General features: G+C 24.0%; 1 protein-coding gene across 2 annotated transcripts in view; it reads right to left on the minus strand.

The window, feature by feature from the left end:
- The window catches only part of LOC122511569, a 68,234-nt gene that overhangs the window by 47,951 nt on the left and 2,607 nt on the right, over window positions 1-17,676 (minus strand). The window contains exon 1 of one of the 2 annotated variants that reach the window (XM_043626920.1): window positions 16,893-17,577. The exons of the other annotated variant lie outside the window; for it this stretch is intronic. Within the exon in view, the coding sequence (XP_043482855.1) occupies window positions 16,893-17,025 (133 nt within the window). The 5' untranslated portion in view covers window positions 17,026-17,577. Of the gene's footprint in view, window positions 1-16,892; window positions 17,578-17,676 lie in introns of those variants that run through there. 2 annotated transcript variants of the gene reach the window in all.

Genomic DNA, 17,676 nt, shown 5'->3' on the forward strand with positions numbered 1-17,676 from the left:
AATTTTCCTCATTTCAATTATTTATAATATCTAATATTTTAATAAAATTTTCCAAAAGAATCCAATTATTTAAACAAAATATTAATAAAAATTTCACAGGAATTTAATTACTTATCAATTTTTTATAAATTTCTTCGCACCAATTCAATTTTTTTTAATTTTTTTAGTTTCTCGAAGGAATTCAAATATATTCAGAAAATTAAAAAAAAAATAGTTCTGAAAAATTTAAATAAACTTCTTTTAAAAATTCTATTATTTAAAAAAAATGTTGACAAAATTTCTACAAGATTTAGTTATATTAATAAAATTGCAAATTTTAATGAAATTTTTCTATATAATTAAATTATTTTCAATACAATATTCTTCTTAAGAATTCAATTATTTTCACAAATAATACATTTTTTTATGGGAATTCAATTATTTAAAAAAATTTGAATAAAATTCTTCACAAGAAATTAATTATTTTCATAAATAATAATATTTTTCTCCGGAATTCAATTATTTTCAAAAATAAAATTCTTCACAGAATTCAATTCTTAAAAAAAATTTTTAATAAAATTCGTTGCAAGAATTGAATTATTTTCATAAATCACAAAACCTATCGCAGAATTTCAATTATTTTTTTGTACAAATTTAAATAAAATGATATTATTAATATAAAATGAATTATTTAATAAATTATTTATTTTTGTATTTAAATAATTGAATTCCTTATAACTTTTCTATAAGAATTAAGATTTTCAAAAATTTAAAATTCAAACCTCTTTTTGAAATTAAACAACTTATAAAAAATTATTATCACTCCGAGTCTTCATGTTACATGTTACAAAACTAAATAATTTATTGAAGAATTGAATGTTTTTTAAAATTGAACTCTCATTTAAAGAATTTTATCAACAAATTTTAAAATAAGTAATTAAAATTCTTTTGACAAATTTTCATAAAATTTTTAAGAATATATTTCATTTTTCGAGAAATTAGATTAAAATTGTATCAAAAATAATTGAATCTCTGTAAAAGAAAATTTGATTGAATTGAAAAAGTTTTTGAAAATAATTGAAATTTTGCCAAGAATTTTATTAAATTTTTTGAAAATAATCGAATTTTGGAGAAAAATTTTATTGTTTATAAAGATAATTGAAATTTTGACGATAATTTTTTTAAACTTTTGACCATAATTAATAGTAAGTAGTAGACATTGAAAATAATTGAATTTTTATAAATTATTGAAATTAATTAAATTTCTAGGAAGAATTTTATTAAAATTATTTTGAAAAAAAATTGAATTGTTAAAAAGAATTTCATTAAAATTTTTGAAAATAATTTAATTCTTTCAAGAAAGTTAATTAAAAATGTATTGTCAATAATACTTAAATTCTAATAAATTGATGATAGGAAGGCTTTTTAAAATAATTGAATTTCTTTGATGAATTTTAATAAAATTTTCAAGAATAATTATAAATTTTTCGAGAAATTCCATTAAAATTTGTATTAAAAATAATTGAAATTCTGCGATGAGTTTTATTATTTATGAAAATAATTGAATCTCTGTAAAAAATTTGATTATATTTATGAAAATAATTGAATTATTGCGAAGAAATTAATAAAGAATTTGTAAATAATAGAATTCCTGTGAAATTTTTATTATATTTAATTATTAATTCATTCAAAATTGAAATTTTACAAAATTGCAAATTAAAACCTTTTGATGTTTATCTATTTATATGAAAATTGTAAACGCAACTCTTTTAAAATTGAATTAAATTTGAAATATTTAAAAAAATATAGATTTCAAGAATAAACACAATAACTTTAGAGAACAATTTCCCAGGATTCCGATTAAAATTCCCTGACTTTTTCAGGTTTCTTTAAGATTTATAAAATTCCCTGACATTTCCAGGTTTTCCAGGTTGCGTGGCAACCCTGTTATTAATAATAATAATAATAATTATTATTATTATTATTATTTTAACAGTAATGTGATATATCGCCTATTAGAAATTTTTCCTCGTACTGCTTTTTTATGGCAGAAAATAATGAAATGGTGAAAAAAAGGGTTCGTGCTTTTTTCTCCCTAAGATATTCTTGAAGGAATAATGAAGAGAAAGACAAAAAAGAGCGAAATAAAGAGTGGAGCATTTAAGAGGAGCTGAGGAAATCGAAGATAGGGATCTCTTTTCAGTATGTACAAGAATATGCCCTTATGTATTAGTGCACGCACCTACTATAATGAAGAACATTTTAACATTGACGTAGAATTGCGAAAATAATTTATAATAATTTATGCATTAAATTTTAAAACACTCGTTCATAATTTGTAGACCAACAGATAGAATAATGTTGAATTTGAAAAAAAAATAGATTTACAAGTCTTAAGAAAAATTATTTACGTTTATTTAGAATGAAATCAGTTGCGTATATTGAAAAGTAGATCGTGTACACCAAATATTGGATCAACGCAAGACAGTAAAAAAAAGCTCAATTGTTCTATTTCTAATTTAAATAAGTTTGAAGTGAGGTGTATACATATCTAGATAAGTATACATTACGAAACAAAGTCATTCAAAAATATTAGCGAACAAAGCAAGTCATCAGCAATTGTTAATTGCATTCTTTTTCATATAGTTTAAAAGCAAACCTTGAAAAACTAATTGTTTAGTGGCAGTTCGGGTAAGTTTTCTTGTTTTCACACTAGAAGGCATTTAATTGCTTCCACGACTGGAACAATCGCGTGTTATTGAGGAAAGCAGGTCTGAGGAACTTGTGCGGTTGTTAAAAACCACACGATAGTGTCTATTCTATCTATACGCTTCTTTATTATATTCATACCACTATTGCAAAAATTGGACCAATTTTTTTACGTTCAATTCCAAATTATATCATATCAACAATAGCAAAAAGGGGTCACTTTTAAAAAGATTAAATTTTAAGACATTACAACTTTTACAGAAATTGAAAAATTATACTCCATCTTAAAATGATTCTTCTTTTTACAGTTCACTGAGTTTTTTGGTTGGTACAAATATCCTTATTGTTTTAAAAAACTGTTTTTCATGCGATAAAATGAAAATCGAATTTTTATCGCAGTTTGAAAAAGAAAATAAGAATGTAAATTCCGGATGAAATGAGAATATATTTTGCCTCCGCCAATGGAATAAAAAGTGTAAAGTACCTGCGTTAGTACGACACGGGAAGTATATTGTGTATGTGAACAAACACTTGAGATTTGCGGTGATGCGCACAGGTAAATACTATATCTTACACCACCCGCCCTCATCTTTACTCCCAGCAATAATCGCTATGAATCCGTACAATATACTGCAGACAACATACTATACTGTACACACACTTATCTCGATAAAAACAATCAAGAAATCCTACACACCAGTAATGATTATCATTTTTCATTTCTCAAATTTATAGGCCATAGAATTACATAATGAAGAAATAGTGAAAATCATTAATGTATTTAAATACAAAATTTATGACAACTAATGATAAATACCTACAGAAATTCTAACTATACTAAAGTATAGTGTTCCTTTATGTTCTTCATTTATTTATAGGCTTGAAGTACGTTTTTGAAAACCGAAAGGAAAAATTGATGATACAATATTATTTTGTACAGGCTTCGCACTCGATAATTACTTTTAAAAAAGTAGCTTTAAAAGACTGAAAAAAGTAGTAAAAAGTAGCTATCGAAAAATTTAATTGGTCAATTAAAAAAAACTCGTTTCAATCGTTTCACAAAAATTTGACTTCAGTATATTTCCCTGTCTTTTGGAAAATAATAAATTATTAATTTTTTATGTTAAATATTTAAATATTATTACAGTTTTACAAAAATCAAAATTTTCAAAGACAATTCAATTTAAAATCTTTTGAAATTTAATTATTTCTAAAAATTCATATTATAATTCATATTATAAGAAAAAAATTTTTATCTAAATTTTTTTCTTAAATTCATTTTTAATTCCATTCTTATTAGGAATTTATTTAAAATTTTCAAACATTTAATAAAAATTGTATTTTAAATAATTAAAAATCTATGAAAATGTTATTATTTATGAAAATAATTGGAGTTTTTGCAAAGAATTTTTTACAATTTTTTTTAAATAATTGAATTCTTTTGTGAAATTTTAATAAAATAGTTCTATATTGAAAATAATTGAATTTCAACGAAAAATTTCATTGTATCGGAAAATAATTGAGTTTCAGCGAAGAATTTCATTATTTGGGAAAATAATTGAATTTTTGTCAAAAAAAAAACTTAAAATTTTGGAAAATAATTGAATCGTTGCGAAGAATTTTATTAACATTTTCGAGAATAATTTATTTATTTTAATATTATTAGCGGACTTAAAGTAGGTACATAGTGTAAGTTCTAAAACTTTAACTGAAATTCAATTTTAAATAAATTCTTGTTAGAAAGTTCTACGAAAATTCAATTATTTAAATACAAAAATAAATAATGGATGGAATAATTAATTATTTCTTAAAATAATTGAATTACAAAAAAGTATTTTATCCAAATTTAAAAAAATAAATGACAAATTTTTTTTAAGAATAATTGCATTTTTTGAGTGAATTTATTTAAAATTTTCAAAAAATTAAATGGAAATTATATTTTAAATAATTGGAAATTTGTGAAAATGTTATTATTTATGAAAATAATTGAAGTTTTTGTAAAGAATTTTATTAAAATGTTTTTCAAATAATTGAATTCTTTTGTGAAATTTTAATAAAATAGTAGATATTTTGAAAATAATTGAATTTCAACGAAGAATTTCATTATTAGGGAAAGTAATTGAGTTTCAGGGAAGAATTTCAATTTTTGGGAAAATAATTGAATTTTTGCCAAAAAAAAGATCTTAAAATTTTTGAAAATAATTGAATCGTTTCGAAGAATTTTACTAAAATTTTTGAGAATAATTTATTTATTTCAATATTATTAGCGGACTTAAAGTACATAGTGTAAATACTAAAAGTTTAACTGAAATTCATTTTTAAGTAAATTCTTGTTAGAAGGTTCTAAAAAAATTCAATTATTTTAATATATAAATAAATAATGGATTGAACAATTCATGATTTCTTAAAATTGAATTATTATATAGTACTTTATCAAAATTTTTAAATATAATTGAAAAAATTTTTTAAGAATAATTGCATTTTTTGAGTGAATTTATTTAAAATTTTCAAAAAATTGAATGAAAATTATATTTGAAATAATTGGAAATCTGTGAAAATGTTATTATTTATGAAAATAATTGAAGGTTTTGTGAAGAATTTTATTAAATTTTTTTTTTTAATAATAATGGAATTCTTTTGTGAAATTTTATTAAAATAACAGATAATGAAAATAATTGAATTTTAGCAAAGAATTTCGTTATTTGCGGAAAAATAATTGAAGTCTTTTGACAAAATATATTTTCTTCAAATTTTTGAAAATAATTGAATCGTTTTAAAGAATTTTATCTGTAATTCTAAGAATTCTATTAAAATTTTTGAGAATAAATTCTTTAGTTCAATCATAAGTGAATCTAAAGTATTTTGTAAAAAAAAGAAGAAAGTAGCTTTTAGTTTCAGAAATCTGAAAGAAGTATCAAAATACTAGCAAATTGTAAAAAAAGTAATAAATAGTATAGGTTTTAGTAGAAGAGTGCGAAGCCTGAAAGTGCTGTCTTGTAAGGAAAAGTTAAATTCTTTAAAATTTGTGTACTTGAAAATTAATTTAATGTTTTCTTCAAGTTAATTAACTTAAAGAAAATTAAATTCATCTCCAATTTTTAATGTATATTCTTTTTCAATTTTATTTTTTTAAAAACGTTGCTAACTTCAGCATCATACTTATTTGTTTGTCCTCAATAGTGTTGCATTTTGAGAACGCAATTAAGATATAAACAGTTAAAATTCAATGCAGGTAGGAAAGAGATATGTCAATATACATGTTAAGCATAAAAATGTGGTTTAGAAAAATATTTTATAAAATGTTATATTTTATATACAGTCGGTGTATGGAGATAGGAAAATATTACTGTTTTCCGTATCTAAGCTATTATTTAATTTTAAAGTTAAACGGATGACATGTAGATGATAATTCATGAAGTCATCCTTCAAGATGCTAACACAAAATTGACTCTATTGGAGGAAACTTTTCTTGATTACTTTGCTATAATTTTGACTTTATTTTAATTAATTTCGACTTTATTGGATAAGTACTTGTATTGTTGGATAAGTACTAGCTGAATGCTACTGCTATTGGCATAAATTGTTACTATTTTTGAAAGAAATTTTCCTCTACTACTTATTCTGATAAGTAGCCTAAATTCTTATACTGTATGTTATACTGATATTGTTTTCGTAACCCAATTTATACTTTTCATCTCCATAATAACCAACAAAATAAAAAAACTGTTAGACAATTTTAATGTGTTCTAATAATTCTCAACCATAGTTTGAAAATTTTGTACATATTCGCAATTAGTGAAGAAAGAAAAATAAGCAAAAGAATTAACTGTGTGTTAATTCCGACTATCTAGATAAAACTCAACAAAAAATAATTATACCTTTCCTCTACCGGTCGGCTAGTTTTCTTCAGAACTCAGAAGTCGTCTAAAGACAGCGAAATATTCGAAAAAACGTTCGTAAATATTCCTAAGGAGTATATAAATACTAAGTAGAGGTAATCACTATAAGTAGATAATCCGATAGATAATAACCATAAGTAATGTAATCAAAAACAAGAAGAACATTTATTTTCAAGATCACTAAGTGGACAAGTTCTGAAATCAGCTGACTAATTGTCACCTTCTAAGATCAGTTAAATCTTAAGAGTAGTAAAATATTTCAGAAAGGTTCATAAAAATTGTTAGGCACTATCTTTGGAAATATGGATTTAAATTTGTCGAGTTCGGGAAGAATTAATAATCCAGAAATGTGTGATAATATCCACATGCATGTATTTTCGTGCGGTATCAAGATGACAGTATTAGTGTACAGTAATTGTGCACGCATTTAGAATACCCTATACAGTGACAAGAAACGGCATGCCATACCTCCAGCTTCAGTGCGGTGGTATCAGACTCAACGACCTGGCAGGAGCCCGAAGCCGCACTTTCTAAAGGCCTTCACCAGTTTTGCAGACCTATACTGCCTCTATCTTTCTCGCCACTCTTGGTGTATACACACAATCGTACCCACACATTCCCACAAAATACCTCAATACAGGTTATACCATGTACTTATAGATATAACCTTATAGTGTATACTTATAGTACTCCATATACGTAAACATAACTAAAAGTATTTACGTACTCGGTATATATACATGTACCATGCAATCATACATGTATATAATATATACATGCAAGATACATTGGTGCTGATCAACTTTCTGTTAATCATAATCTTCCCATCTCTTTTGCCGGAAGGAACCCTCTTTTTCGAACGATCCAAAGATAATGGATAACGAAAAGACCTATAAATCTCCGAACGAGAATCGTCTCTTTTCTCCAGGAATTCGAGGCATTGAAATGTGTAACGAGTCTGCTGACTAGGGGCTTCAGGTTGGCTGCTATATTGCATCGATGGTACCGCAGGAATTCAATGCGTTCCTTTGCTTCATTGCCTTCTGGCAGAAACGCCCCTTCGAAACGCGTAAAATTTTCTTTTTCGACTTTGTCTTGTACGTGTGCATTAAATAATGTTGGAGCAAACATTCGTTTTTCAATTTACGGACTGGAATTTCTTCAAAACCTGGCAAAAAGGAAGGTTTAGGTAAACTATCATCTAGCACTCTCCTTTACAAGTACTTTTTTTTGGGGGGGAAATATTTCACTTTGTGTGCAAAAAGAACACACACTTTATATGCAATGGCGCGTAGAAAATTAAATAATTCTAGTACTTTTGAAAATAACTTGCAAACTGAAGGCATAGCAGGCATATTTATCAGTTTTTGATAATATCGTTTTATTGAAACAGTATCGTCGATTCAGGACTATTATTAAATGTTTTGTTTCTGTAGCAAAGAAGGGCAAATTTTGCATTTTCAAATTAATATTTTAGAGAAAGTTCATCGAAATTTACATATATATATAAAAGTCTATTGCGTTTGGCTTATCACAAACAGCCGTTGCAAACCACTCATAAAAGAATAAAATTTTCGAAGATAATGTCGAATAGTTTTATTCTAGAAATGCGGAAAAGGTGTAAATCATTTTTATTTACCCTTGCGTCGTTTAAGTGCGGGATTTTATATACGTATATTTATTATACGTGTCTTTTGTAACCAGTCGTTGGAAAAAGTGAAGATTTTTTCCTCTTCTAAAACTGATACTGACAGTGCAAACTCCACAAGGTATATATATATGTATACGTTCCTTGAAAAGAAAAGCTGTGACATAATGTCAAATCAGGACAGTATTTGCATTAAAATGCTGTAGATTACTGACTCAATGATGCAACTATATGCGCGCGGGACTTCAAATTCAAATGCTAAAATAGTCATTTCAGATGAATTACTATCAAAAAATAAATATTATATCCAAGTTGTTATCGTCAAAGTGAAAGTTAAATAAAATCTTGGAATTTATTTTGGTTTATCATTTTTAACTTAAATACATTTTAACTAATGAGCGTCGCGTGATTAATCTTAATGACCTCATTTTTTTTTTTATTATAATTAGTCAAGCGTATTTAGCATTTTTTCTACGAGTTTTCAATTATAATTTTATTGGAATACTGTTTCTAATCATAATTGTAAATGTCAATTACTTTAGAAGAAGCAGAGAAACAGTGTATTAAGTACAATGGATTTCTGAGACAATTTGTCTATAGTATAATTATAAGTTACTCGCATAGAGAACAATCTTTTCGAAATTCCTCGTAATTACATTCTACATTAACCTTATTACAGTACATGAGAATAATAGTTAGGATAACCTTATTCAACTTCATTAAAAAAATTTTAACAAAATGCAACAATTTTAACAGATACAATTTTAACAGAGAAACCATTTTTAACAGAAAACTCAATTATATTCTATAGTACGTGGATTTTTTGGGGTATAGCTGATCACGATTCTGTGAATGCAGTTTTATGGAATAATTCAAATTATTCGGTGATTTTTAAGAAATGTAGACAATTGGCATTTATTGAGATCTTTGAAGTTAGTGTCGAACTATTTTTGGAGGATGAAAATGTCACACTTTTGTCACTGTCACCCAAATAAGTATTTGGAATTCTTAATTTTCTCAGGACTTCAAAAATTTTGGAAAAATGGTTTTCTTTTTTTGGTTCAGAGAGGTAAAACAAATTTTGGCATTACTTCAGAATAACATTGTCGACAGTTAATCTATTTTTGATTTGGACACTGTTATGTTCATGACAAGTAACATATCTCAGAGCTCGAAACTGTGAAAATATTTAAAAATACCGACTTTACGGACCAAAAATGAAAAATTACGGATCAATTATTGACAAAAATATAACCAGTCCGAGTCAAATAAGAGAAAATTTTACTTAAAACTATAAATTAAATTTTAACTATAAAACATGAAGATATCGATAACTCCGAGTCTTCGAATCGGAGTCATCGGTTTCTTCATGTTTTATAATAATTAAAGATGACCATTTAGAATTTAAACCATTTAGTTAAACCATTTAGAATTGAATTATTATTTACAAGAATTTTTAACTAAAATTCTTCTTTAAATCGATCATTTTCAATAATTTTCAAAAACGTTTTCTTGTACAATTTTCAAATCCATTTGTTTACAATTCAATTTTACAAAACTTCAATTATTCGTAAATTCTTCAATGAAATAAATATTAGAAAATAAAAACTTAAAATAATATTAAAAAAATTCAATTAAACTTTTCAAAAAAATGAATTTCAAAATTCAATTATTTTTAAAAATTCACGTTATATTGCTTTTAATATTCAATTATTATTTAAAATTTCAACTAAAATTAATTTTTAAATCAATTTTTATTAGAAAATTCCACTAAAATTCAATTATTTAAATACAAAAATATAAATAATTTAATGTTCCTTAAAATTCAATTCCCATAAAGAATCGTTATCAACAAATTTTTAAATAATTGAATTCTTTTGACGAATTTTAATAAAATTTTTAAGAACAATTACATTTTTCGAGGAATTTAATTAAAATTGTATTAAAAATAATTGAAATTCTGCAATCAGTTTTATTATTTATAAAAATAATTGAATTCCTAAAAAGAATTTTATTATTTACGAAAATAATTGAATCCCTGTAAAAATTTTATTATTTATTAAAATAATAAATTGAATGATTGCGAAGAGATTTATAAAAAAATTTGTAAATATGTAATGAAATTCCTGTGAAAGTTTCTTTTTTTTAAAAAATAATTAAATGTTTGTGTAGAATTTTATTGAATTTTTTTTTTAATACACGGAGAAAACTGGATATTCAAAAGTAAATATTGAAAAAATATGTTAACTCTTAACATCAAAAATATTAAACTTTAATATCTATATTCAAATCACATGCTAGATATTAACGCTTAACATCCAGATATTTACTTTTAATATCTAGATAGCTGTCCCTATGTTAAGGAATAAAAATATTAAACTTTAACATGTAGATATTTACCTTAAACATCCATTTTTCTCCGTGTAATTGAATTCTTTTGGAAAAATTTATGAAAATAGGAGACGCATGCTTATTCCCGAAATCTTTTTTGACCAAATAGTTATTTGATATAAAACTACTTAACTTAAAATTCACATAATATGCATATTATTTGACATAAATTTCATTGTACACAAAAACCATTTAACATAAATATCATTTGTCATAGAATTCATTAAACAGAAATATTATGTTACATAAAACTTAGATAACTTAATTCCCATTTGACATAAAAATTATGTAACATAAATTTCTAATTGACATCCAAATCATTTAACATAAATTTCTTTTGACATAAAACTCATTTAACGTAAATTTTTATTTGTTATAAAATTCATTTGACATCAATTTCATTTGGCATAAATGTCATTTAACGTAATTCTCATTTGACATAAATATCATTAGACATAAAATTAGCTTGACATAAATTTCATTTGACGTGAATATCATTTAACATAATTATTATTTAACGTAAAATTAAATTTATATAAATTTCATTTAGCATAAATGCCATTTAACATAATTCTCATTTGACATAAAATTTACTTGACATAAATTTCATTTGGTATAAATCCCATTTAACATAATTTTCATTTGACATAAAGTTCAGTTGACATAAAAGACATTTAACACAATTCTCATTTGTCATAAAAGTCATTCAACAAAATTCTCATTTGACATAAAAATCATTTTACACAAATTACATTTTACATAAAAATATCGGCGCCAATTTTAAAAGTAACCAATTAGATATTATCAACAACATTGTGATTCGTCAATTTTGAAATTCGCGCCTATATTTATATGTCAAATGATTGTTAAGTAAAGTGAAATCTACGACACCTGAATTTTATGTCAAATGAGAATTATGTGTAATGAGTTATCCGTCAAATGAAATTTATATCAAGTGAACTTTATGTCAAATGAAAATTATGTTAAATGGGATTTATACCAAATGATATTTATGTCAAGTAAATTTTATATCAAATGAGAATTATGTTAAATGGAATTTATGCTAAATGAAATTTATATAAATTTAATTTTACGTTAAATAATAATTATGTTAAATGATATTCACGTCAAATGAAATTTATGTTAAGCTAATTTTATGTCTAATGATATTTATGTCAAATGAGAATTACGTTAAATGACATTTATGCCAAATGAAATTGATGTCAAATGAATTTTATAACAAATAAAAATTTACGTTAAATGAGTTTTATGTCAAAAAAAATTTATGTTAAATGATTTTTATGTCAATAGAAATTTATGTTACATAATTTTTATGTCAAATGAGAATTAAGTTATCTGAGTTTTATGTAACATAATATTTCTGTTTAATGAATTCTATGACAAATGATATTTATGTTAAATGGTTTTTGTGTGCAATGAAGTTTATGTCAAATAATGTGCACATTATGTGAATTTTAAGTTAAGTAGTTTTATATCAATTAACTATTTGGTTAAAAAAGATTTCGGGAATAAGCATGCGTCTCAAAATAGTAGATATTAAGAATCATTGAATTGAGCAAAATTTTTGAAAATAATTGAATTTCGGAGAAGAATTTAATTATTTCTAAAGTTCGAGTCCTGATTTCGCTACATGACTGAAACAACTAGTAATAAATCCAACACTAAAATACAAGATCAGTCAAAAATATAGCAGAGTAAATGATACTTTTATCCGTTATTCTCCTTCTCTAATTGTCTAGTTACACTCCCCGTATGGAATTCGATAAATTAATCAACCTCTGAATTAATGCAGAAATGCGGTTAGTTAACAGAAAAATATAATTTTCTCTAAATGAGAAGAATCTGATACCGATCCACCTTCTTTTAAAACGATTGTGGTTGTCTAGTGACAGACCAATTACAAGAAGCTTTCATCAGAATTATCCAACAAGTTGGTACGGCTGCGTGCCAGATAAATTTCTGAGAAGATGCCAGGTACAACAACCGGTCCAAGTTCTGTATAGTATGCTATATGTATATACGTATAAAGAGAAAGAGAGAAAAGAAAATAAATGACAGTGTTGTGCCGATGCACTCTTGGTGGAAACACCGGTTTTCAAAGATCGCTCTCGATAGTCAGCACGATGATGCATTTTTCTTATAACAGAGAAACAAATCCGTAAATTAAAAATAAAAATTCCAATACAAAAAACCGATAATCACACATTAGGGGAAAGGAGATGGAAAATTATGTATGGGTCAGGAAATCCCTGGGCGTTTCACTTTTATCATTAGTGTCTGTCGAAAAAAAAAAAAATTCTCTCAACTACTTTAAGTTAATCACGAAGAAAAATAACATTTTTAGAGAAACAAAACTAATGATGCTGAAATAAGAAAAATGGATACTTTTTTTCTTAAAGATAATATTCTGACTTATCCTCCGGAAGTTGTTACGGATTATTTTGAAGATTACAAGGATTACGTAAAGAAATTGAGTTTAAAAATCTACCTTTTGTATTAAAATCAATAACATATACAAATATGGGAAAATTTAAGATTTTTATTTTAGAATTGTATTTATTAAAATTATTTAAACAGAAAAAATATTTCGTTCATTTGAACGTTTAGAACAATGATATGAATGTTTCAGAACTTATGAATTATTGCTATAAAATGCATAATGTAAAGAATTTCCAATTGAGATGTAAAACAGAATATAATTTTTCCAAAAGATAATAGGGTGAAAAAAAAATATTTGACGGAAAATGTCAAGATTTACAGGTAGAGTTTTATTGTCTTCCTGTATTATTATGAAACATACAGGTGTCCTTGACTATACACATTCGACAGAGGATATGTTTGCTCCACAAACACATTTTGAAGAATTTCATTGCACAACAAATTGATATTGACTCTGTAAATCATTTTGATGACAAATGGATTAGCTTATCATTTCCGTTCTCTCTCTCTCTTTCTCTCTTTTCTTTATCTGATTGTATCTCGTAGTAAATTTACCTGTCATTTTAGATTTTATTAAATTGGAAAAACACATCCTTTTCTATATTGGATATTCGCGAATAGTTTGATGTAAGAAAATAACTTTCAAGATATACCGGTTTTATGACAATAAAAATTGATGTGGCACTGCGGTTACCAGAATTATGGTAACTGTAAAGCATACTTTACACCAGTTGTAATATAGAAACGAATAAATATTTTCGTATTTTGTAATAGACAATATTTTTAGGATCACGGGACTAATTTTTATATTACAGTTTAGAAATTCCAGCGCTTTTTTTTAAAATTCATTACACCTGTAAATCTCTCCTATTTATATATATAAAAAATGATCATCTTTTTCTCCCTGACAAAGATCTTTTTCTGTAAATTTATTCATAATCTAACTCGAGTTGTACACACACACGACATTATGAGGAAAATTATAGAAAAAAGCCTATAAATGTAAATTTCAAAACAATCCTAACGGGAAAATCTTTTTTCTCATGATGATAATAATATATACAAAAATTCTTTGATTTACATAAAGTTACATTTACATAAAATAGTAAAACTTTTTAATATTCCATATTAAATTCTACAGTGAAAAAATTTGATTCAAATAACTGATTAGTTGTCTATCAAATAAATATTTACTTAAATCGAATAATTTTTATTTCAATCAATTAAATGGTACAATTCATATTTATGTAAAATACTAAAATTATTTGTTCTACAATTTTAATTGACTCAAAAATTATATAATTCAAGTAATTTATTTGATAATAATTAAGTGATCGGCTCCTGGAACAAATAATTTTTTCCAGTTTTATCAAATTCTAATAATAATAAAACTAAAAAATCAAAGGCACAATTTTTATAAATTTTGTTGACACCAATTTTATGAAATTTATTTTTAATATTTAATTTTTCAATTTAATTTTTTTTTTCTTATTTTAAAATCTTTTATTCTTATTAATTTTTATGGTTAATAAATTTATCTGAATAGTGAATACTTAGTAAAAAAAAGCAGGAATATTGTTATTATCTATAAAGTTTATAACATATGAATAAAGTGATTCTGTGAATGTGAAGAACATTTTCTCTGAGCTATGCATTGAATAATTAGAACCGCCTCTCATTTACATGGAAAAATATCTTAATCATTTCCATTGGCGTCAAGGCAATAATAATTTTAAATATCTTTGCTTAATTTTATACGTATTAGAGAAAAAAAGGGGTATATTTTTCAACGTGACATAATGTCTTTATATTTATTATCTTTGAAAAAAAGATTTAAGAAAAACAACAAATAAAAATGAAAAATTATGAAGACTATTTTATAATTATTATTGGAAATAATTAAACGAAATATTGTGTATATATTATAAATATTAATTAATATATAATTAATAAATAATAAATAATACCTAAATAATAAATAATAAATATTAAAAATTAAATAATATTAATAAACAATAAATAATGAATAATGTTAGTAAATAATATTAATAAGTAATGAATAATTAATAAATATTTACAGTAATGATAAATAATAAATGTCACTTTATAAACATGAATCAGTTAAAATTTTAATTGATTTAAAACTGAATTGATTTTTTGCTTTCAAATTAAATTGATTCATCAGTTAAAAATTTTTAAGTTATTAATTGAGACGCTCTCTCAAGGAAGGTACCTAAGAAGGGTTAGATTTATCTTGATTAAAAGTCCCTTTTTAATTATATAATTTTGAAACCAGATTTTATTGAATATTTTAGATGTATAGAATGCTTGAACCTCAAAAATTTGTAGTAGAAATTGATTCTCTTTTTGTATTTTTACTTTCAAAATTATAAACACAACTTGAAAGTTTTTGCTTCTTAGATATCTTAAGAGGGCGTAAGAATTTTAATTTAAAAAATTTTTTAATTTCAGGACATTTGAAAAATTATGACGTCACACATTAGGCAAAGCATTTATTCTAAAACTGTGACGTCATAATGGTTCAAAAGCCCTTAATATTATTTATTATTTATTAATAATATTTACTTAAAATATTAATAAATTTATAAATTTATTTAAGAATTTTTAACTGATGAATCAGTGAATTTTAACTCATTCAGATTTAGAAAGTAATAATATTAATAAATAAATAATAGTAACAAAATAAATAATAGTTATTAACAATATAAATAGTAATACTTCCTCTATGAGGAAGTAATAATAATAATAATAATATTAACAGTATTAATAAATAATATTTATTATTTGCTGTAAACATTAACAGCGACTTATTTTTATAAAAATATTTGCTTTATTTTTAAATATGTTTTTTCCGAAATCATTCAATTGTTTATACATAAATTAAAAATGTATTTAATTTATTATTTCCATAGTTATTTTTTAACATTATTTTTTAAAATAAAATTTGAATAATTTTCAAAAACAGTTTAAAAATTTAGCTAAATAATAATTTTTCCTCATATTATTAAAAATTTTAAATTGATTTTAACAAGAGTTATATAGACATTTTTTTAGTGATACAAAAAAATTTACTTTGTAAATTTGAATTGTAAATTACTTCTATAGCAATAACAAAATACTTCATTCTTTTTTATCATACTCGTTTATTTATTGTCTAAGGTCTATGCTCATAATAGTAATTATTATTTTAATTAATAAGATAATTTAAATAAGTAATACGAAAAATAATTTATAATTATTAATTATTTATAATGATACACAAATTTAATTTAATTTTTTTTAAATTAATAAAAATTATAGAAAATAAATAATTATTAATTACTTATTCCAATTAAAAAATTATAATTATTATATTAATAAAATAATTTTAAACATTACAAAAATATATAATAATTTATAAAAATTTAGATTTATATTATTTACAGAGCAGTTTCAAAAAATTATTATTATTATTATTATTATTATTATTATTATTATTATTATTATTATTATTATTATTATTAATATTACTATAATTATTAACAGTATTAGTGTTATAAATATTATTAAAATTTTTATTATTATTATTATATAAATAATATAATTTATAGCACTTTTTAAGTTGATTGCAGAAGAATCGAAAATTAATGAGGATTCAAAATCGTTTTTGGGGCAAAAGAATGAATGTAAATCGACTTTTGTAAGATTTATGCAACTTCAATGCATCGAAAAGGTATTATTAAGATTCGAATGTCAATTCTGTTGTGAAATTAAAAAAACAAAACAAATTTTTTTTTATAAAATACCTTTATGTCTGCGCCACTGTCTGTAAAATAAAGCAGCAACCGCAAAAAGCAGAATTGTTGTTAAAAAGGTTCCAATAACAGCTCCTGCAATGCTGCCCGGACTATAGCAAGTATCCTGATTTTTATCCTCCATGTTAAAGAGGTTTTATTTATTTTTTTTTTTTAAACTGAAAATTTCAGCTCGTTTTCCAAGAAATAATCACCATTGCACTTCACACATATATATGTAAAAGAGAAATTTCCGGTTTTTTGCCACAAATCAGTTCACACATCACTTTATATTTCCAAATGACAAATTATTCTTGTCAAATATTCCCTTATCCTTTCCATAATTTAATTTTTGATATAAAATCAAAATAGTGTCACGCGCGTAAAAGTAAAATTTAAAAAAAAAATGAAAAATAATGAATCAAGTTTAAATGTAAATAAAAAGAGCTGCGTAGTGTTATAGGTGGATATATATAATGTTGATGCCGGGACAACGTGCGCTTCAATACTGGAGTGGCATTCGCGGCCGCAGGTTTGCGTGAACGAGGGACTCAGCACACCAAGTGTGTGGAAACAGGTATAAGCAACAACAGGTGCTTTAGAGATTCGAATGGAGGGAAAAGAAACGAAACGGTTCCCTCAAAGCTTCTGGAATTTCTTTGAAAAAAAAAAGAAGAAAAAAATGGGTGAAATGGGACTGGGACTGTTTATATGTTACACGCACGAAATAATCTTTTATGCGGTCAATTTTCTATAATGTGAGGGTGAATTTTTCAAATTCAGATATTCCCACAGA

The sequence above is a fragment of the Leptopilina heterotoma genome, unplaced genomic scaffold (assembly GCF_015476425.1).
Source record: "Leptopilina heterotoma isolate Lh14 unplaced genomic scaffold, ASM1547642v1 Lhet_87, whole genome shotgun sequence".
In the NCBI taxonomy this organism is placed as follows: domain Eukaryota; kingdom Metazoa; phylum Arthropoda; class Insecta; order Hymenoptera; family Figitidae; genus Leptopilina; species Leptopilina heterotoma.